Below are 24816 nucleotides of genomic sequence, written 5' to 3' on the forward strand. Positions count from 1 at the left end.
AGGATCCATGCTGTTCGCTTTCAAAGCCTATTGCTATTAGAGAAACTGTTAGCGAACAGCATGGATCCTGACCAGACTGCGCGGATGCGCAGGCTGGTCTGGATTCATGCTGGTCGCAAAGCCACTATGTTGGTTTCCCCATAGCATGGCTCACATTACATTTCTGTAGAAATTGTACTAGTATGCTTGACAGGATCCTTTACATTTTACCTTTATGTCCATTTCTAATTTTTCTATCTGCAACACTATATAATTCTCTGTGCTTGTTCAGATTATCTCCCTTTGTTTTCTACAATGTTGATTTTAATGAAACTTCTCACAGTCGTAAATAAAGGTATGATATATATAATGTGGTGAAATAATATCTATAGGTCAGTGTGCTTATTTTCGAGATATTTGACTATGATTAAAGTGAACTGCACATTTTAATACATTATTTTAAATCATTTAACATGTCAGATGTTTTAATATCCTACTTTTAACTTTAGAAAGATAGTAACAGTGCCATTGTAATAAATTTACTCACAGGTTGCCATTACTTCATAAAATGATTTTCATTTCCTTAAGCCAAATCCAGGCTTTATTCGATGGTTTCCAGATAAATGACGTTATGCCATCACTACCGGTTTATTAAACGACACGTGCTAAACTACCTTAAGGCCGAGTATAAAGGACAGAGAGAGGCCTCTTTTTTCCTATTACCAAATATTTTTAAATATATGTCGCTGAAGTTCGTCAGTGAAATTTTTCCCAGTCACAAAGTGGATAAAATTAAATACGGCAATATAAGAATAATTCCTTTAACAGGAAATCTAAAAATAAGACTTTCATCCTTAAATTTCAAAGATAACATCTTGATTACAGTTTCCTATGAAGAAAATTAAGCTAGTACATGATGTAACATTGAACACAACACTGGTCCATATTAAGGTTCCCATCTGGAGACACATCACAGAAACATCAAAGGCACTCGGTTCTGTATCACGTTTAAATACCGTTCTTGATTATCATAGCTACAATTCATACAAGCTAAAATATCCTAACTAAGTTTTTCTATTTTTTTTCCAACTATACATGTATTGCTGTAGATTGGACAATATTCATATTTCTTGATAACAAAAATAAGTGCCTATCAAATTGCTCTATAAAATCAATGCGAATACTGGCCGATCTATAGAAACACTGCACCATGTTAATAAATGTCTGTTACATACACATCAAGGCAGCGGTCATCAGCAGCGTGAAGAATAATACAGCCCAACCTGTCTTGGCTATCTGCGGCAACTGGAAGCCGTAAACCATATCCCATGCCTGCAACATAAACAGAAGACTGGATAACTAAATTGTACAAATAAGGAGATATATAAACATATAATACCATAGATACCCATGTATAATGCACAGTAATCTAACCCCAGGACAACCCCCGAATCATGAGTGCGTACTATACACAAGCTGCTTCTCATACGTTAAGCATTTTTGATGTTATATGCATCAGAAGTTTTGTTAGTTTGCTTCTTACAAGTCCAATGTCATTTTCAACAAGATTCCTGTAGACTTATGGTTGACTGACCATACTGTCAGCCTTGTGGCAGACAAGACAAAACCTCTTAACACCACTTTCCTGTACATAACAAAGAGCTATTTCTGCTTTATTACAAATTTTAAGTCATAAAGAAGCCATAACTCAAAAATTTTGTGGTTTGTAACTAAAACTGAACTTTCCCTGTAGTGCTCTACTACAGAAATGTATACCTGGGTACCAAAAAAGAATTCAATCCATTCCTTGTTTCAAAAAGTTATCAAATTGTAAATTTTAAGTCAGAAAAGGGTCATTATTTAGCCAAATATTGGTGGACTGCAACTTAAACTGAACTTGGCCTGTATTTATTTGTTTGTTTGTTTTGGGTTTAACGCTGTTTTTCAACAGTATTTCAATCATGTAACAGCCGACAGTTAACCTAACCAGTGTTCCTGGATTCTGTACCAATACAAACCTGTTCTCTGCAATAACTGCCAACTTCCCCACATGAATCAGAGGTGGAGGACTAATGATTTCAGACACAATGTCGTTTATCAAATAGTCACGGAGAACATACACCCCGCCCGAGGATCGAACTCACGACCCCGCGATCTGTAGACCAACGCTCTTACCTACTGAGCTAAGCGGGCGGGCTTGGCCTGTATTTAGGATCATACCCCAGCATGGTGACTCAAATATACCCCCTCCAAAACTTCCTTTACCAGGGTATAACTAACAGTTAACTCATAACTGTTGCATTACCATTTCAGCACATGGTAAAACTTCTAAGTTTTTTATGATTCTTAACCATATTTATTTAAGAAGTAGCTGATAATGGTGACTACAGTATACCACCTCCTATAAATTTCCTTTACCGGGTAATAAAGCAACTTGTTACTACTGCAATATACAGCACATGGTTTAACTCTGAAGTGTTTCATGACTCTTAACAACATTTATTCAAGAATTAGCTGACAAACTTCCCCATATGAAACCACTCCAGTGCATAAATGATATCATATAGACTGCCGTATCATCAAGGAGAGAAAATAACCGCCCAAGGTAGTGTGTGCGTGTCGGGTTGTTGTCTTTTTTTAAACAATTTTTCAAAAATATATAAATGATAGTCTCTACTTGTAGCAGCAAGCACAATGCCCAATTTTGTAGTCCTAACTTGCTGGAACATAATGCCATGAATGATACCCCACCCAGTTCCATTATTGTTACACCCGGCTGACCAGTGTCTTAGACCTACCCTCTTAATACTGAATGTCAAGTGAGGGAGCTACTAGTGCCATTTTCATTTCTTTGGTATCATGTGGCTAGGGCGTGAACCCATGACCTCCCGCATTGGAAATAGATGCTCTACAACTAGACTATCAAGGTTTTCACATAATAATAATAAATTCTTTATTTTCAGAAAGTAACATGTACAGACATGCAAATAGAAAATTCACAACATCTTAGTTTAAACATGGTACTATCCTCCTAATACTGAATGCCAAACATGAAAGTAGGCTCGCAACCTTAACACTGTGCTCTAAGCCATGAGGGATAGACTATTTTTATTAACAAAATAGTTTTAATACATACAGTTTCTGACAATTTATGTAGTTTTTCACATGCTTATTATATCCAGTCTCAATTCAAAATTTACTCACTAAACAAATAGTTTTTCATTACTTAGTAACTAGTATATGATTAAACACCGCAAGATAAAGTGTCACTTACCAAATGCCTGATACTTGCTATTGTATGGTAGCTAAAAGTAAAGGCAAGACTAAATTTGACTAGATTTATCAGTCCCGTTCCCAGCGACCCCCAGTTCTGTACTGCCTGTAAACATCCTGCATAGTCATTACTCCCTAACATATAGATGATTGGTCCGCCAACAATAACTGAAATGCAAACAAAATATACACACCGATCTTCCAACAACCTGATTTTTTGTTGTCGAAATGGTAATATAGGAAAGTTTTCCTGTTACAGTGTAATGTCCAACTGTCAACAGCACACATGCTATATCTGTTAACATATGGTGATTTTCAATTTTCGATTACTACACATTCTAACTAGAATTTCCTCATCTTTATAAGATACTGGAAAGGACTCTTTTCAGCTGAAGTACAAAAAGTATCTCTTTCTGTAAAGAGGGTTTAACATGATCACACCTTCACATAGATTTTACTACAATTTTCTTATCAATGTAATCTTGTCTGTTAAAAAGAATACTGTAAAACCATATAATCCTGTAATTTTGTGGTTTTGTCTCTTAAAGATATGAATTGAATTGATGGACCTCAACTTCTGGAAGTAAAGTGATTTGAAATTTACTAATTTGTTGGGATTATATCTAGTGTTTGAGCCTGCCCGTTTAGCTCAATAGGGAGAGCGCAGATCTACAGATCATAGGGTCGTGAGTTTGATCCTTGGGTGGGGTGTATATTCTCCGTGACAATTTGAGAAAAGACATTGTGTCTGAAACCATTCGTCCTCCACCACCTCTGATTCATGTAGAGAAGTTGAAGTTACTCGTGGAGAACAGGTTTTTACTTGTACAGAATCCATAAACATTGATTAGATTAACTGCCTGCCATTGTATAACTGAAATACTGTTGAAAAACAGCATTTAACCCAAAACAAACACTAAATCCATGAAAATTAGTTCTCCATGAACATCAATAAATTCAGAGTACTATGCTTTATCTAAAATTATAAATTATCGAGAGTTTTCACAACAGACACGGACCATCATTTTATGTATTTAAGGTAGTTCTGCACGTTAGGATCGAAATTTTTTCTACAATGTAGAATTTGATTAAACTCTGATTTTTCAAAACTTCGGAATATACTAAGAAAGTTGAGCAAATAAAAAAGATAGGGTCGTGTGCTTGATTTTTTGCTAGACTGATTTGAAAAATTTCGACCTCACGCAAGTTTTCATAATGGGAGTCTATGGGAAAAACGCAATTTTCAAAACATTTTCGCGAATAGAAATATTTCCACAATGTAGATTTTAATGAAACTTCTCACAGTCATAATTAAATATATGGCCTATAATATGGTGAAATAAAATGTATAGGTCCGTGTGCTTATTTTTGAGATATTTGGCTACGATTAAAGTGAACCGCCTATTTCAAGCTAATTTCAAGACATTATTTTGAATTATTTAACGTGTAATATGTTTTAATATCATATTTTAACTTTAGAAAGAAAGTAACAGTGCCATTTAAATACATTTATTCACAGGTTGCCCTTAATTCATAAACTGATTTTCGTTTCCCTAAGCCGAATCCAGGCATTATTCTACGTTTTCCGGATAAGTGACGTTACGCCATCACTTCCGGTTTTTCAAACGTGCAGAACTACCTTAAATGACTACCAGTATTTTCACTGTTACTTCAATGCTTTCTCTCAATAGCATAGATATCAACTATACCAAGTAATGAAGAAATTTCCTCTCATAATCACGAGATGAAGAAAGTCATGAATGTGTATAACTAAGCAAAAACCTGTCTAATAAAGACCTATAAGGTCTTAAACTTTCCGAAATAACTGATACAAAGGGAGGCAATTTGCTTGAACTGATGTATCATATTTCTGTTAAAAATAAACGAAGTTTACATTAATCTATACACATACATGCAGTAAGAACTGATCCAGTTATTCTGTTAGATATTGACATCACTGCTGTTACTGGCATCCTGAAACAAACGAAATGACATCTATAATTTGACGTCCAGTGTAAAATAATACAAAAGTACATGAAGCCAGAAAAAACTAGAGATGCTTTTGAGAAAAGCACATGTCTCCCACAACTGCCTAATCATCTAAATAGTAAGTCAGTCTGCGCTTTCTTGGACCCAAAATGTACCCTATATTACTTGTGCATGCGCTTTCTTGCACCCAAAACATACCCTATACTACTAATAAAAGTAGTATAGGGTACAGTTTGGGTGCATGAAAGCGCATGCGCTCCGAGGATTTTTCGGTAATTCAAGGGCCATAATTCTGAAGTGCCTGGGCCGAATTGACTAGTTATCGAACTTGGCCAAGGTCTTATGATCAGACACATTTTGTTCAAGTTTGGTGAAGATCGGGTGAGAAATGTTTGACTTAGCGTGCGGACAAGCTTTGTGACAGACACACACACACAGACTGGAGTAAATCAATATGTCTCCCACACCACTGTGTGGAGGGAGACATAATTAAACTTAAAACATTTTTGTTTCACTCTATATAAGTTTACATATATTTTGGGGGGGAATAGCTAAAACATATTGGTGTAATCTGATAAATTTTCAATATTACGACAATATTATCATGATGACCCTGTATCGTTCACCTGTTAAACTTGGCCTTCAATGACAGTTTCATGAAGATAGGGTAATAAATGTGACCTCTACAGTGTCAATAAGCTTTTCCTTTGATTTGACTGGGTAACATAGTTTTTGACCCAATATGACCCAGATTTGATTTTGGCATAGGAATCATCAAGACAAACATTCTGCCTCTAAGGTGTGAACAAGCTTTTCCTTTGATTTGACCTGGTGACCTAGTTTCTGACCCCACATGACCCATTTTGAACTTGGCCTATCGATCATCAAGATAAACACAGCAAAATATTGGCCTTTTAAGACCCATGATAGGATAAGGCCAGTTTACTAAAAGGAACCAAGACATGCCAATACAAATTGTGTGGAAATTTGATTAAAATTGTGGCAATGGTGGGCAATCACAAAAGCTCATGACAGAATTGGGTGTATCCTAACATTTACATAGTTTATGACATCAAAACACTGTGATAGTACTATGTGACTTCACCTAAGTGCATGCTATTTAAGACGGTGTTTTTCCCTACAGAAAGACAGGAGTATCTTTTCCTTGTGTGTGCTCTGACAAAAGTACACATTCCCTGGTAGGTAGGCAAGAATCCCTGAACTTACCTTTAAACAACTATACTTGGTGACAGTTGATCATGTTCCCTGAACTTACCTATACACTGTAAGATGAGGTGAAAGTGGACGATTCCGGTCCCTGTTTTTCTTCCAGTACTTCTCCATCTGCACAGCAGCCTTTGCCTGTGATGATGCTGGTAACATACTGCATTAAGACAAAAATGTTTTAACTGTATACATATAGTAATTTGATTAATCTGTTCAAATGCTTTTTACAACCTTCACAAAACAGCAAGCACTTGAATTAAAATTATGTCAAGATAGCTTCGATACACTGAGGGATTTTCTGAAAGAAATTATCTCTACACTTTTATATTACAGTTATAAAAATAAGTCTATAAAGAAGTTCCCATGGAAGAAAAATCACAGCAGACTTGATTTGATCAAGTCAGTTTGTGAAAAATGAATGAAAAATGATCTGTTATGATCTTAATATCAAAACAATAAATGATAGAGGATATTATATGAGTGTCTTTTCATATTGAATTTATTAAACAAGTTGAATACAATAATAAAATGCGAGGCTCTGCCGAGCATTTTATCAATTTTATTCAACAAGTTTGATAAATTCAATGTGGAAAGTCACAAATGTAATATTCTTTTATCACGTTAGCTTTTCTAGCCGAAACATAAAAAATCCTACTTTAATTAACTATTACAAACAAGTCAATTTGACTAACCTCTCCGATACTTTAAACAATGTTGACGTCAAAGCTTTATTACGCTAGTGTTTTATCAAATTATGCCTTTATTTCACTCCCGCAACATCAAATATGTGATAAAGTCTATTTACCATGACTGGAAACATTTTGATGACTGCAGAAGTCTTGGAACTGTATTCAACCTGAAATTAAGAAAAATCACTTTTTTTACAAAATATATAATATACTCGGAATGTATGAAATCGGCGCCAAAGACAACATCAGGATCTTCAAGAGCAACATCATTGGAGGCCTCTTATATGGTGCTGAATCCTGGAAAGTGACCAAGAACATTACACAGAAATTTGATGTATTTCACTAAAGTTCTAAAGGTCCTTTGTTCCAACACCATAAGCAACAACAAATTCTTCATTAAACTAGATGCCCACGGGCAACATGTCGAGCCCGCCAGCTGTCAAAAGGACTGGGAGTTGTACATGACACTCCTTGTCTCATTGAGGCAAACATTTATGCCAAATAAAAAAGAGATTACAAAAAGTTACAGTATAAGTTATTTAAAGTAACAACAAAGGAATGTAAATCGTAAAAAAATCTAAGTCCACACAAAAATCCGCACCAGTAGAGATAGGTCAAAATACACCTGAAAATTGGATGAGCAGTAATAAAAAAGTTACAAATATAAGCTATTTATAGTAACAACAAAGGGAAGTAATTCCTCCGACTCATGATGATGAACAATTGTGCCAAGTTACATCAAAATCCCTCTATGCATCAAAAAGAAATGCTCCAGACAAAGGCATTCTTGTATCTGACATTTGACCTCTAAGTGTGACCTTGACCTTAGACCTAGGGACCTGGTTCTTGCGCATGACACTCCGTCTCATGGTGGTGAACATTTGTGCCAAGTTACATCAAAATCCCTTCATGCATGAAGAAGAAATGCTCCAGACAAAGTTGTCATTCTTGCACCCTTTGACCTCTAAGTGTGACCTTGACCTTAGACCTAGGGACCTGGTTCTTGCGCATGACACTCCGTCTCATGATGATGAACAATTGTGCCAAGTTACATCAAAATCCCTCCATGCATGAAGAAGAAATGCTCCGGACAAAGTCATTTTTGAATTGACCTTTGACCTGTGTGACCTTGACCTTTGAGATAGGAACCTGGGGTTCCTGCTCATGACACTCCGTCTCACTGAGGTTAACATTCATACCAAATATTAACAAGATTGCTCCATGCATGTCAAAGTTATGGTCCGGACAAACAAATCCGGACGGACGCACACACGGACATTACACTGAACAGCCATTTGGACAACTATGTCTTCGCTTCCACAAGCGAGCTCGACAAAAAGCAACATCTGCAAATAATTACTTGCATGAAAAACTTTAACCAGAAGTTTTCAAGTTCAAATGGGGCCATATTTTTGCAAAATACATGTCAGAGTTATGGGACTTAATGCAATGATGTAGTTCTATAAATCCGAAGAAGCATAATTATGTAAGTTTCAATTCAATATTTGCATTAGTTTTGAAATAATAACTTATACAGGATTTTGTAAGTCAAATAAGGGATATAATTTGGCAAAAATAAATGTTAGACCAATGGGACTTGATCTAGAAAGAGAAAAAGTAAGTTTCAAAGCTATATGACTTTAGATAATAGCTATATGTACTTGCATGCAAAATTTTAACCTGGCTTTTCTAAGACTTATGAACAGCACTAGGTGAGTAGCCTTAGAAACCGGACAGTTTTTTGCTTTCTCTAATACTCTAACCCCCATTCCATATGATGACCAAACCTGATCAACGCATAATGTATCAATATTGAATGTTTTGATTTACAACAGGGCCGTAGCAACAGGGGGGAGGGGGTAGCAAGTGAATTTTAGCTGTGCCCTGCAGTTTTTTAATTGTTTTAGGTGGGCTAAGCATGCACAACTAAAACAAAAAAACAAAAAACAAAAACGTTTAACTTTTCTTTGATCTGGGTCCGTTATAGGTCGGCTGATTTTCAAAAATGTGTGCCATACCACCCCCCCCCCCACCCCACTCCCGATAATCTGAAAAATTTATTATGCTTCCTAAGTTCCTACATGCCTGTACAACATGTACTGAATTTTAAACTGCTTATGGCTCAGGTTTTTATTTTGCAATTATCTAAAATTGTGACTTTTTGTGACATGATCACCGAACCCTGGCCTAACCACTAGATCCACACAGCGGTCATCTTGACCTCTTACTTGTCTTCCGTTACATAATGGTGTTTCCGCAATAGAAACAGTAGATCTATTTCAGGTATTACCGAGTCGCAACAACATGTAAATTTAATACAATATGGTTTAAGAACCTACTTGAGATAACGTTCACAGCAAATCAAATGTGAAAACCAATAAATAAATGTGTCCTAAACACCTTTACCTCATACTACCCGCCATGGCTTGTTTACATTATTTCTACTGGTACCAGCAATCGACCGCGGGTTATTTGTCTTTTGTTTTAAAGGCTAGGAAGCAGCATGTAACCACGTGTAATTTGGACTTACCCCGTCCCCCAGCCGTAACGTACCGTATATTGAAGTTCTAACAGTGGGATATAGACTGTCTCAAAATAACAAGAAAATTGGAGTTCATGAAAGATGCTAGTGAAATATTATCATTACCAAAACATCTTAGAAATGTTCTGGTGTAAGATGGGTAATGATTTCTATATTTTCAGTAACAAAACATCTAAATGTTCTGGTGTAAGATGCATAATATGAAATTAGGTGCTACCTAAAAGGCAGAGCTCCCTGAAAAATCACAGTGCCCCTTTAAAATTAAAGGAGTGGTGTTGGAATTGTCTGGAATTTATGGATTCATTTAGGAAGTTTATGTTCTATTAGATCTATTAAAATTATAAGTATTAATGATAATTCGTGATTTCTGAATGCATGTTTTAGACTGCACCAAATTTAATTCTTGACATGTGAAATACTCGTAAGATATTCTGTATATAATTAAAAGAAAGTTCGATATAGATTAAAATCTACACCAAGATAAAGAAGAAAACGTATTTGAATAATTTCTGTTATTCTTATTAAAACGTACTGCGTCAACAATTTTACATATTAAATTATTATTATACATTGTACTGGAAACCAGTCACAAATGATAACCCCTTCAAATTGAAAAGCTTCAAACCTAACAGAATCTCATTAGGCCAATAGCCGAAGGAATTCTGTCTCTTTGCGTGTGAATGTTTGGCAATAAGGACTTAATGTAAAAAGTTAATGTTTCAATTCCAAAGTTAATAGAAATTAGAATGTATGTACTCCTGGAAATGACTATTGTAATTCTTTTAAATGTCATTATTGTCAAATTTTGGTTCTTTCTGAAAGGAAGAATGATTGTGTCCAACTTTCAGTAAAAAATACTGCTATAATAGACGCCTGGTATGGGAAAATTACAATCATTTACATGACTGTACAAAGCTTGTTTTAAAACCCAAAAGACTAGCAATTTTTAAAAGTAAATGATCAGAATTTTACCTGAAAAAAACAAAAAACAACAGTGTATGCCGAAATTCTCGAAAAACCCTGTTTATTTACTAAACTTCTAAGTTAACATTTCTATGGCTTTTATGGTTAATCTTTTGGCACTATAAAATAGGGATGGTAGTAAGAACCTTTCTGATGTTTATTGATAGTTCATCGCCAACAGTAACTGTTTTAGTTTTTTACATCAACTCTGGTCAGTGTTTTTAAAACTAACGGATGAAATATATGCGAACGGGGAGAAGGGCATTATTTGCTTTTCACAGTTCAATGCCTGTATATTTTGATCCTAAAGCTGCTTTTGTTTTTAAAGTTATGTCTACTGACTACTGCACAGGCACTACATTGGAGCCTCACATCAAAACTAAACACTTGTTAAATTTCACATGAATGACTTTAGTTATACAATATTTTCAAAACTCATAATAATAGAAAAAAAACTGAAATAAAAAAAGGAATTGAAAAAAAAAATCTGGTCCAGGTGAGGTAACTCACGGCCTCTGGTTTTCAACGCGAACTCGCTAACCACTACACCACTGTGGAGTTATGACGTCATCATGACAAATATAACTATATTTAATAACGTTTGGTAATGGCAGCGTGAGGAAAGTCGTTTCAAAATGAAAATATTGTATTTTATTTCTTTTTTTTTCGTACAAAATGTATTTAGCTCTAAATTTTTATTATCAAACGCGCATTTACATTTTTATTCAATATTCAAAGCAGTAAGCGAGACGCTTTTGTCAACCGTAAACAGTAAGCGTCTACTGACGTCTTTACTGATTAATTACTATGTGCATAGAGCACATGAAAAAATCCGAACAACACCGATTCCAAAAAAGTACCACGAATTTTCAACTCGACAGTATACACAGTTAGATCTCACTATTCGTTTTCTTGTTCATACGTCTAACCGTAATGCGACGCAGTCGGCGCCGCTTCGCGCCGCCGGTAGCTCTAACAAAACCTCTAAATGTTGTAGTGTAAGATGTGTTATTATTTCAATAAATATCAGTAACAAAACATCTAAATGTTCTGATGTAAGATATGTTATTAGATCTATTTCATGATGACTTGAAATTGATAAACACGCGCTAGAGGGAACATATGAAAAGCAGCACTAGTGCCTATATTCAGTAATATTTATGTCTGGAATTTAGATCTGTTGCAGGACGCTCTGATATTTAGTAGTCAGCAACATTGTGTGACATATCGTAAATATGATCTGTGGTTGCAAAGATAACCTGTTAAAGGGCAAGGAATGCCTGAAAATAAGTAAATTCCATATGAAAGCTATCCTCAAACCTTTCATAACGCTGAAAGAATTTTTAAAATCTGACCACTATTGAAAACGATATGGCAGTATGAAATTTAAGATAATGGCTGATCATGGAGGTAACCATTTTAGTGTGTTTATGACGACACTGATGGATTTTTTTTTAGCAAATTTTAATCTTTTAAATAGATTTATTTTATATGTTTCTTTAGCGTAAGATGTTAAACATGGTCATTTCTTACATTACAGCTGGATAAAATAGAGAAGTTTTACAGAAATAAGTAAATACAGTTCAAATATGTGTCTAGAAAAGTAATAAATCCGCCATATTTTTGTTGCCCTGGAAACAAAATGGCCACCAATTTTGTTAAAATATTTAAATGCTCATAACATTTTCATTTTTAAGCCGATTTTGAAAATTCTTTCACTTCTTTAAAAGATTAAATAAATCCCAGCAGATGTTAACATAACATCATTGCCTTTTCCTTTAAGTTCTTAAGGCAAAGATTCTAAAAAAAAAAACTAAAAAAAAAAAAACTATTGTAGATTTTGCAGAGTAAGCATGTGAAGATTTTGCTGTGTAAACATTGTAGATTTTGCTGTGTAAGCATTGTAGATTTTGCAGTGTAAGCATTGTAGATTTTGCAGAGTAAGCATGTGAGGAATTTGCTGTGTAAACATTGTAGTTTTTGGTGTATAAACATTGTAGATTTTGCAGTGTAAGTATGTGAGGATTTTGCTGTGTAAACATTGTAGTTTTTGGTGTGTAAACATTATAGATTTTGCTGTGTAAGCATTGTAGATTTTGCAGTGTAACCATTGTAGATTTTGCAGTGTAAGCATGTGAGGAATTTGCTGTGTAAACATTGTAGTTTTTGGTGTATAAACATTGTAGATTTTGCAGTGTAAGTATGTGAGGATTTTGCTGTGTAAACATTGTAGTTTTTGGTGTGTAAACATTATAGATTTTGCTGTGTAAGCATTGTAGATTTTGCAGTGTAACCATTGTAGATTTTGCAGTGTAAGCATGTGAGGAATTTGCTGTGTAAACATTGTAGTTTTTGGTGTATAAACATTGTAGATTTTGCAGTGTAAGTATGTGAGGATTTTGCTGTGTAAACATTGTAGTTTTTGGTGTGTGAACATTATAGATTTGCTGTGTAAGAATTGTAGATTTTGCAGTGTAACCATTGTAGATTTTGCAGTGTAAGTATGTGAGGATTTTGCTGTGTAAACATTGTAGTTTTTGGTGTGTAAACATTATAGATTTGCTGTGTAAGCATTGTAGATTTTGCAGTGTAACCATTGTAGATTTTGCAGAGTAAGCATGTGAGGAATTTGCTGTGTAAACATTGTAGTTTTTGGTGTGTAAACATTATAGATTTGCTGTGTAAGCATTGTAGATTTTGCAGTGTAACCATTGTAGATTTTGCAGAGTAAGCATGTGAGGAATTTGCTGTGTAAACATTGTAGTTTTTGGTGTATAAACATTGTAGATTTTGCAGTGTAAGTATGTGAGGATTTTGCTGTGTAAACATTGTAGTTTTTGGTGTGTAAACATTATAGATTTGCTGTGTAAGCATTGTAGATGTTGCAGTGTAACCATTGTAGATTTTGCAGAGTAAGCATGTGAGGAATTTGCTGTGTAAACATTGTAGTTTTTGGTGTGTAAACATTATAGATTTGCTGTGTAAGCATTGTAGATTTTGCAGTGTAACCATTGTAGATTTTGCAGAGTAAGCATGTGAGGAATTTGCTGTGTAAACATTGTAGTTTTTGGTGTATAAACATTGTAGATTTTGCAGTGTAAGTATGTGAGGATTTTGCTGTGTAAACATTGTAGTTTTTGGTGTGTAAACATTGTAGATTTTACTGTTTAAGCATTGTAAATTTTGCAGTGTAAGCATGTGAAGATTTTGCTGTGTAAACATTGTAGATTTTTCTGTGTAAGCATTGTAGATTTTTCTGTGTAAGCATGTGGAGATTTTGCCGTGTAAACATTGTAGTTTTTGCTGTGTAAACATTCTAGATTTTGCTGTGTAAGCATGTTTAGATTTTGCTGTGTAAGCATTGTAGATTTTGCTTTGTAAGCATGTTAAAGTTTTTGGTGTGTAAACATTGTAGTTTTTGGTGTGTAAACATTGTAGATTTTGCAGTGTAAGCATTGTAGATTTTGCAGTTAAGCATGTGAATATTTTGCTGTGTAAAAATGTAGATTTTGCTGTGTAAACATTGCAGATTTTGCAGTGTAAGAATTGTAGATTTTGCTGTGTAAACATTGTAGATTTTGCAGTGTAAGAATTGTAGATTTTGCTGTGTAAACATTGTAGATTTTGCAGAGTAAGCATGTGAGGAATTTGCTGTGTAAACATTGTAGTTTTTGGTGTATAAACATTGTAGATTTTGCAGTGTAAGTATGTGAGGATTTTGCTGTGTAAACATTGTAGTTTTTGGTGTGGTAAACATTGTAGATTTTACTGTTTAAGCATTGTAAATTTGCAGTGTAAGCATGTGAAGATTTGCTGTGTAAACATTGTAGATTTTTCTGTGTAAGCATTGTAGATTTTTCTGTGTAAGCATGTGGAGATTTTGCCGTGTAAACATTGTAGTTTTTGCTGTGTAAACATTCTAGATTTTGCTGTGTAAGCATGTTTAGATTTTGCTGTGTAAGCATTGTAGATTTTGCTTTGTAAGCATGTTAAAGTTTTTGGTGTGTAAACATTGTAGTTTTTGGTGTGTAAACATTGTAGATTTTGCAGTGTAAGCATTGTAGATTTTGCAGTTAAGCATGTGAATATTTTGCTGTGTAAAAATGTAGATTTTGCTGTGTAAACATTGCAGATTTTGCAGTGTAAGAATTGTAGATTTTGCTGTGTAAACATTGTAGATTTTGCAGTGTAAGAATTGTAGATTTTGCTGTGTAAACATTGTAGATTTTGCAGTGTAAGCATGTGAAGATTTTGCTGTGTAAACATTGTAGATTTTGCAGTGCAAGCTTGTGTAGTTTTTGCAGTGTAAGCATTTTAGATTTTGCATGTGTATGACTATGTAAGCATTGTAGTTTTTGATGTGTAAGCCTTTGGTATTCTTCCATTTGTAAGCACATGTATTCATGTTTACTAAGCTCTTCGATTAAAAGCGGGAAATAAAAATACCCAAGCCTACTGCAAAATAAAGTGCGTACGTGTGTGTACATGAGTATAGACATGGTTATAAGATTGAAATTTGAAAATCCATGTTTTATTTTCGTTCTTTCTCAAAGAATAATTTAAATTTCTTATGTCAGTTATATGCTACGAAGAATCATAACCGCATCCGAAGAATCATAACATCACCAACCGAATCATAACACTAAATATACTCCAGCATTTCATTCGTAAATTATGCTCTCAAAACATTTTGTGAGAACAAATTGAAACGTTTGTGAATCATTAATCGATTGACGCCGACTATTTGCCCCCAAAAAACTTATACCGGTATATGTTCGAAAAGACTAGCAGAACGTGATATCTGTAGTTCTTATAAGCTGAAATGTCACCAGGTGTACAACTTCTAAAGTTAACAGGAAGCAAATAGTCGGTCGCTGCACGGGAAATTGTGTATGCCTGTAATCGTTGTTCAATCGGTTCGCTTATTTTTCATTTGCAGTAATATAATACAATATAATACATATAAGAAAATAACGTAAGATTTGCTAACCCGTGTCTATATTTTCATACTAGAACCATCATAACCGGACATCACAGCACATGACCGACTGGTTGTGATTCTGGAGGTTACCGGGCGTGTACTTAGTAATTGAAAAGAAACAGATGATTGCTTACTTATTTTTGTTAGTTTGCGCAATATATTAATGAGAAATTAAACCAAAAATTAAATACGAGTTTTGATGAAAACATGCAAACCACAGTAAGCTTGATTACATCTTGGCAATACTTCTCAGCCATCAAAAGTATTCTAGTTTAAGATTTTATTCATATTGTCCCCTTATTGTGGTTAGACATATCATAAATATTTTATATGAAATTGTCATATTTCAAAGTTATTTTATCAATGGAACTGTGCAAGGAGACCATTCATTGTTTATCCCCCCACCAAAGGTGAAGGGGATATTAGAAATGCTCTCCGTCCGTGCGTCCGTCTGTCCGTCCGTCCGTCCGTCCGTGCGTCCGCAACGATCTTTGTCCGGAGCATAACTCCAAAAGTACTTGAGGGATTTTCTTCAAACTTCATACACTGATAGAACACATTGGGAGGAAGTGCAGTGTGCAAGAACAATAACTCTACCTTGCCTATTTTTTGAGTTATTCCCCTTTATCTTATTTTCTTAAAAAAATTTGTCCGGAGCATAACTCCAAAAGTACTGGAGGGATTTTCTTCAAACTTCATACACTGGTAGAACACATTGGGAGGAAGTGCAGTGTGCAAGAACAATAACTCTACCTTGCCTATTTTTTGAGTTATTCCCCTTTATCATATTTTCTTAAAACATTTTGTCCGGAGCATAACCCCAAAAATACTTGAGGGATTTTCTTCAAACTTCATACACTGATAGAACACATTGGGAGGAAGTGCAGTGTGCAAGAACAATAACTCTACCTTGCCTATTTTTTGAGTTATTCCCCTTTATCATATTTTCTTAAAAAAAATTGTCCGGAGCATATCTTCATGCATGGAGGGATTTTGATATATCTTGGCACAATTGTTTACCACCACGAGGCGGAGTGTCATACGCAAGAACCAGGTCCCTAGGTCTAAGGTCAAGGTCACACTTAGAGGTCAAAGGATACAAGAATAAAAACCTTGTCCGGAGCATTTCTTCTTCATGCATTGAGGGATTTTGATATAACTTGGCACAAATGTTCACCACCACGAGATGGAGTGTCATGCGCAAGATCCAGGTCACTAGGCCTAAGGTCAAGGTCACACTTAGAGGCCAAAGGTCAGATACAAGAATGACTTTGTCCGAAGCATTTCTTCTTCATGCATAGAGGGATTTTGATGTAACTTGGCACAATTATACACCATCATGAGACGAAGTGTCATGCGCAGTTCCCTTTTTAGAATTACTTCCCTTTGTTGTTACTTTAAATAGCTTTTATTGTAACTTTTTCATTACTAGTCGTAGGGAAAAATCGAGACCACTTTTCTGTAGTACAACAAACATGCTAAATCCAATTTTGAGGTGTATTTTGACCAGTCTCTTCCTGATAAAGATTTTTGTGTGGACATGCAATTTTTTTTTTTTTTTTTTTTTTTTTTTTTTTTGAAGATTAACTTCCCTTAGTTGTTACTATAAATAACTTATATTGTAACATTTTTATAATTGACCCTAGGGAAAAAACAAGACCACTTTTCTGTGGTACAGCATAGATGTTACTCTCCAGTTTTAGGTGTATTTTATTAATTTTATTATATATAAGGTATCTCTACCTAGTAAGGAGTTTTTTTTGTGGACTTTAAAAAACAAAAGACTTACAATGATTACTAAACAACCACAAAATTAACATTCCATTTGCAAATACAGCTGCTAGAGTAAAGAAATTTGCTTTGACGGGCATATATTGTGACATTCTGGCACTCTTGTTCCCTATTAGCTTTCCATTCCTTCTTTTTACAGTAGCCATATAGAAAAACATCATAGCTATACTCTTCATGAAAATTAATAAAATTTAGCAGTAAACCACCTCACTACTGACTTATTCTTTCTTCCACATCTTAAAACCCCTGATGCGGACCACATCCTTCAATTATGATATGCCCGGTGGGGGGATTAGCCATGTCTGACATGGCTCTTGTTACTGTTTAAAATAAATTCTATCCATACGGATTCTATAACCTTGAACTCAAAGACTTTTTTCCAGTCTCCAGCAGCACCTGACTTCAGGTAGGCTGTTATTCCTCATCTCTTATGTCCTCTCTGATCTCGAGAAGTGGAAGTTGTCAACCAGGAAATGCGCATCTGCAAAAATCCCATCAAGTTTAGATTCTGGTTGAACTGTTGCATTGTTTTAAATGTACTTTCATGTTAAAGTTTGTACCTTTGGCTGTTACGTTGCTTTCGTCTGGTTGATGTAGTTTCCCCAAAAATTTCCAAATTATATCAGAACTAAGTTGTACTTGAAGAATCCAAGTATGAAGAGTCATTAGATATATTCATTAGTAAGTTTATCCAAAGCACGTCCTTCCGTCTGACCGTACAATTCTATACATTAAAGTCGGCCCTTAAGTAAACAGAGAAAGGTAGGTGAAGCACGACGATGGTGACACTACAATGGTGAAATGCGACAGTGCGATGGCGAAGCGCGACATTACAATGGCAAAGCGACAGTACAATAATGACACTACTGTGGTGGAACACGACAGTGCGATGGCAAAGCGCGACAGCACAATGGCAAAGCGACAGTATGATAGTGACACTACCATGGTGGAACACGACAGTGCAATGGCAAAGCGACACTACGATAGTGACACTACCATGGTGGAACACGACAGTGCGATGGCAAAGCGACAGTACGATAGTGACACTATCATGGTGGAACACGACAGTACAATGGCAAAGCGACAGTACGATAGTGACACTACCATGGTGGAACACGAAAGTACAATGGCAAAGCGACAGTACGATAGTGACACTACCATGGTGGAACACGACAGTGCGATGGCAAAGCGCGACAGCACAATGGCAAAGCGACAGTATGATAGTGACAGTGTAATGAATGGATCCTTTTAAATGGCTTTAACCTATATTTTCTCGAAGAACAGCGTAAATGTTATCTAGAAATATTTGAAAAGTAGGGACCATGCTTAATAGAAGAGAATATTTTCCGTCACAAGTTGTCAAAACGGAACACGTATGAGATCTAGTGAACTGTGATATATGTAAGAAAAAATCAGAAATATTGTCAAAGCACATTTGAAGACCATTGAAAAGCTTTGTATTCTTTATAGTCACAATTGAAGAACGTAAACATGGTCAGACATAAAAATGTTTTACATGGCATAAACTCTTCATCTTCGTGTCCCGACTCCATACTGTCTCTGTTTTGCCGGCTGACATATGCATTGATTCCAGGATCTGTGTTATGTGTAAAACAGGTTGGCTTATTTACATGGTTAGACATATCATAAATTTTTTATATGAAATTGTCACATTTCAAAAAATATTTTATCAATGGTACTACGGAGATCATTCTTTGCTAAAAGATGATCTGTAAATACCAGAATTGAACCACTTTATATTATTTGAAATATTGTCAAAGCACCTGTGAAGATCACTGAAAAACGTTGTATTCTTTATAATCATACAGACTTATACAAATGAAGAACATTTAACATGGTCAGACATAAAAATGTCTTACATGACATATACTCTTCGTCTTCGTGTCCCGAATCCATACTGTCTCTGTTTTACCGCTTTCCGACGAGTATGAACTTCTGGAGTAAAAACTAGGCCAGACATGTCCAGGTAGTTCTTACTTATTTGAAAGTTGATAGTAATAAGTTTGTGATCATGGAAACACTACTGTAAAAAAAGCGATCAGTTTGACTAATTTTACCTGATATAAATTTATTACAGGACATACATAAATGTTAAGTGACAAATTATTAATATATGCAACTACGTCGTTTTGAAATATGTAACATCATAATTCAGAACGAAGCTAATGTGCTTTATCTGTGAATTGTATTTATTTATAGAATCTGTCCGCTTCAAAAATACACGTTTCTCTGTATACCAGAAAGAGAAGTGGACGAAATTAAAATTACATAAAGGAATGCAAATGAAAATTTGCTTTTATTCGGAAGTTGACGCCTTTGGGTAAGTTTCTTTCTTGCTATTTGCACGAACTCAAAACAAAACATTTCTTTTATTTCTTGTAGGGAAGGGGTTAGGGAATAATAGTGGGTAAGACAGTGACCTATAGTTGTTTGTAGTCATACGCACTGTGCACTTACTTTTATAATGGATCAGCCAGGCATCTGCATATATTTCTATAAAAAGTGAAAATAAAGTAAAAAAAAAAGAAAAAAGTAAATGAATAAAAAACAAAACAACATCTTAGACATTGTCAATATAAAAGTCTCTTTCGTATCTTACTAACAGTTTGTAAACGTTTCATTTCATTCATTGAATAATCGCTGAATAAACTCAGGTACATATTTACGGTTTTCCGTTAGGGCCAGCGCCTGCTCCTTGTGAACGCGAAGCGCGATGGTACATGTACGACTGTACGATGGCGAAGCGCGACAGTAAGATGGCGAAGCACGGCAGTACGATGGTGACAACAGGACAGTGCGATGGCGAAGCGCCGCAGTAAGTCTACGGATCGCGGGGTGGTGAGTTCGATCCTCGGGCGGGGCGTATGTTCTCCGTGACTATTTGATAAACGACACTGTGTCTGAAATCATTAGTCCTCCACCTCTGATTCATGTGGGAAAGTTGGCAGTTACTTGCGGAGAACAGGTTTGTACTGGTACAGAATCCAGGAACACTGGTTAGGTTAACTGCCCGCCGTTACATGACTGAAATACTGTTGAAAAACGGCGTTAAACTCAAAACAAACAAACAGACGGAAGGACGTGCTTTGGATAAACTTACTAATAATCGTGCTTAACATAAATCTTCATTTTCATCCGATACTTTTCTTCATCTGAAACAAGGTCGGTTGGGTAAGCGGAAAGAAACAACTCTATTGTAAACCTAATCAACACTTTATCATAAAATTTACCCAAAAGCAAAATTCATACAATAGTGTATTTTTATTAGTTTTAGCTGACAATATATACTTTTAACATTTCATGGCTTGAAATATATGAGCTGATTAAACAACATTTTCTCACAAAACAATTAGTTACATGTAAATACATTATCATTTATCCGCAGAGAGGTTAATTTTGAATACAATGTTTTTTTTTGTTCATAAATAACAACTCGGTTGAGTGATATTCGATTTTATTATTCCTCAAGTAAACAATGTAAATAGCCTTAGACCAACTCTGCCGGGAAATGTTCATTTGAATAACACTAGGGTGATATTCGTTTAAATAACAGCTGCCGGGTGATATTCATTTAAATAATACCCGTCCCGAAGAGCGTTCTAATTATTTGATCATAGGACAGACTTGTCAAGACTATGCAACACAGAGTTTAAAATTAAAATCGGCCCTTAAGTAAACAGAGAAAAGATAGTGAAACGGACAGTATGATGGCGAAGCACGACAGTACTTTGGAGACACTACGATGATGAAGCGCTTAAGTGTGATAGCGAAGCGCGACAGTACGATGGTGAAGCGCGACAGTAAGATGGCGAAGCGCGACAATAAGACGGTGAGACTACGATAGTGAAGCGCGACAGTAAGATGGCGAAGCACGACAGTAAGATGGCGAAGCGCGACAGTACGATGGTGACACTAAGATGATGAAGCGCAACAGTGCGATGGCGAAGCGCGACAGTACGATGGTGAAGCGCGACAGTACGACGGACCGTCACCATCTAACTGTCACGCTCTTCCATCGTATTGTCGCACTTCGCAATCGTACTGTCGTGTTGTCACCGTTGTCACTGACGCGCGTTTCGCGTTTACAGAGAGCATGCACTGGCCCTGACGGAACACCGTACATATTACAAAGTTGATGACTTTAGGAAGTGGTGATGTCTATATGATCGAGTTAATTTTTTGTCTGCAAGACGCGTCCTTTACCGTCGGTGTCATATTATGCAAATTCTCGATACTTTCGACCGTTACCAAACTTTTTGTCTTACCAGCAAAAGTGTACTTTAAGTACCTACTATTTTCAAAATATTCTACTCATCAATATGTAGCATGACATTGTTCTAAAATATAGAGATTCAGCCCATGTCAAGACCCAAAGTCACTCTTATTCCCGCTTAAGGGCCATGTGTTTTAAACACTTATACACAGCTCTTTTAATCTCATAAAAAAGTCATACCAGAAGTATGTTATATGTTAATTTTCCACTCAGTATACCACTAGACTGGGTACGGGACATGACCATATTCTCAAATACTCAATTGTAGCCCTCCTGGACCCTAATTCTCACCCTTAGTCCAAGCTCAGAACTTACCTACGCATATCTTCAGTACTCTTTTCATATGAACTGGTAGATACAATTTTTGCGGAAAGTCAGACTGTCAGACAGACGGACAAAAAAGCATAAAGCCCGCCCCCACCTTAACCGAATTACACGATTAATCCTTAAGGGGACTTAAACAAGTTGAAAGTATGCCAATTCGAATACGAGCATGAAAACACGTGTCTGGTAGCTTCAATTGCACTGCAAGCTACGAGCTTGCAACTGTATTCCTTGTGCGACTTGGCCCAATAATGCACTTGTCAACAAACATACTATACATAATTTGCTGTCACTAACATGCCCACACTGTAGCTCGAACAGTCAGAATTTTTATATAAAGTTTATTAAAGATTCTTAACTTTTGATATTTAAATGATAGTGCTACACCTTTAAAAATAACAGAACAGAACAGAACAGAGAATTTATTAGTCGAATGCATAATACAGCATATAGACATAAACAATGGTAAATACTAGCAATGCATGGTAACAAATAGTACAAGTATGAAATAACCTTTACAAATAAACACAATAATAGCAATATTTAACGAGAGTGTCTATTTCATTCACGATTCAGTAAGTCATTTCTCTTTTGAAAAGCTTTTAATAAGTATAGAGCAATGTTATGGAGTAAACGTTTATTGTCCGTTTTTATTAAATCCACGAATTTGAACATACTTGGCCTCTGTCTATAATAGCGAGGTATGTAGCTAATACGCAAGTCTTTAAAGGCATCACACTCCAACACAAAATGAAACTCGTCTTCAATGGTTAGTTTATCACACAGTTCACACAGTCTATTATGCCTCTCAATGTTCCTATGCCTTCCATATTCAATGTTCAAACAGTGCGAAGACATTCTTATCTTTGACAGTATTTGTCTATGTTTAAAATTATTAATTTTCATGAGATACAGCGCAAGCTCAAATCCATTTTCAAGCTCCCTAAACAGTGTCAAACTAGGACTGCTGTCCATCTTTATTCTACATTCAGTGATGAAATTGTCAACACATCTTGTTTTAAATACATGCAGAAATACACCGACGTTAACAGATGCAGGAAATAACCATACATATGCAAAACCTATCTCATGTAACAACATTTTAACATTATACAACCAGTTCTTTTTACCATTTTCACAGTCAGTTAACAATGACTTATACACATTTTTTATAATACAATTCTCACTCATTACTATCTTCAACCAATATTTCACCGTACGAATCTTCCAGTTTACACATAATGGAAACCTGCCTGTTTCAACATATACAGCAGCATTACATGTTGACATTTTCACATTTAACATTCTCTTAAGAAACTTTCTATGTAGCCTTTCAAGTTTATCTCCATTAGTAAAACCCCATATCTCACATGAGTAACACAATATGGATGAAACATAGGAATCAAATAGATTCAGTCTAATATTAACAGGTATTTCCATACCTCTAGTTAACATCTGTAGAGAGTTCATAGCTTTCAAAGCCTTGCCAGCCAAAGTTTCGATACCGTGCTTGAATGAGCCATTACTTGAAACAACAAAGCCTAGATAATTGAACTGACCAACAATTTCAATATCTTCTCCTGCATACTTCCATTTTTCATTTACAGTTAATCGTCCTCTCTTTTTAAAAACAACAATTTTGGTTTTATTGATATCACCGTTAGCTTCCAAAGTCTACAATAATCATACAATAAATCCAGATGAGATTGTAAACCTTCAGGCGTATCACTTAACAATATACAATCATCGGCAAATAAAATAAGGTATATACATATTTGATCTAGATTAAGTCCAGAAACTAAAAATAACACATAAGACCAAAAAATAAAATAAACAGTCATTTATTTAGTTTTAGACGTGTTATCATCGTGATGTTACATGGCTAAAATTAAAAGCTTTCATCTGCTCGGGAAATGTACGTGGGGTATGATAATTATACAATGCTGGTTTTAATTGATCAAACAGAGATGCATTGTTAACCCATTGTTATTTTTCAATGTTTTCCTATTGTTCTCTCATTTTGAATGTACACATAATGAATTCTATACACATAATTATATCGGATTGAATCATTTTCGTGTAAACACTGCCGTGTCTGTATCTTTTAATTATTAGCTTTTAATTATTTGAACACGTTGAGTATTAACAGTTTTGAAGCAATAACGTGTTCTAATGGTCACGGGAACATATCAAAGAAATTGTTTATTCCAAAAACGTTTAGACAAATTAACAAAGACAAGGTTACGTAACAAAGGCCAATGGCTATTTATAAGATGCTTTCATCCTTATCTAAAAAGCATTTGGCAACAAGTATTTGGCAACTATTACTTCGCATTTCGAAATTAACAATGCGCATTTATCATTTTACAATACAGTTTAGCAGTCACTATTTGACATTAAGCATTTAGCAAATAGCATTTTGTATTAGCTATGTGGCATATAGCATTTGGCACTTAGCATGGCGCACAGTTTCTGAATCTGCTAGGATTTGGAAAAATTGAAATGTTTAAATTTAATGCTACATATCAACTGTTTTATGCTATATGCTTAATCCTATATGCTAAATAGCTAACGTTTAAAGATAAATGATAAAATGGTAATCGTCAAATTCTTTAAGTTTATGAATAAATGCGATCAAAGAATATAACGTTAAATTATTTAAAACATATGATACTCGTGTCAGTTTGATCTGAAACAATAACACAATAACATGTTATACTGACCGTAAGAACATTGGACCGAAAACGTTTTACTATTAATTTTT

At 35.2% G+C, this 24816-nt stretch overlaps 1 protein-coding gene across 1 annotated transcript; it reads right to left on the reverse strand.

The window, feature by feature from the left end:
* Nucleotides 1-753: 753 nt before the first annotated feature.
* On the reverse strand, nucleotides 754-9668 carry LOC123532554 (succinate dehydrogenase cytochrome b560 subunit, mitochondrial-like). Its single transcript, XM_045314010.2, has 6 exons — nucleotides 9564-9668; nucleotides 7274-7324; nucleotides 6518-6625; nucleotides 5165-5226; nucleotides 3254-3420; nucleotides 754-1311 (listed from the first exon to the last, which is right to left on the reverse strand). The coding sequence occupies exons 1-6, from the start codon at nucleotides 9578-9580 to the stop codon at nucleotides 1207-1209; spliced, it is 510 nt and encodes a 169-aa protein (XP_045169945.2). The 5' UTR covers nucleotides 9581-9668; the 3' UTR covers nucleotides 754-1206.
* Nucleotides 9669-24816: the final 15148 nt, after the last annotated feature.

This window comes from Mercenaria mercenaria, chromosome 11, assembly GCF_021730395.1.
Source record: "Mercenaria mercenaria strain notata chromosome 11, MADL_Memer_1, whole genome shotgun sequence".
Classification (NCBI taxonomy): Eukaryota; Metazoa; Mollusca; class Bivalvia; order Venerida; family Veneridae; genus Mercenaria; species Mercenaria mercenaria.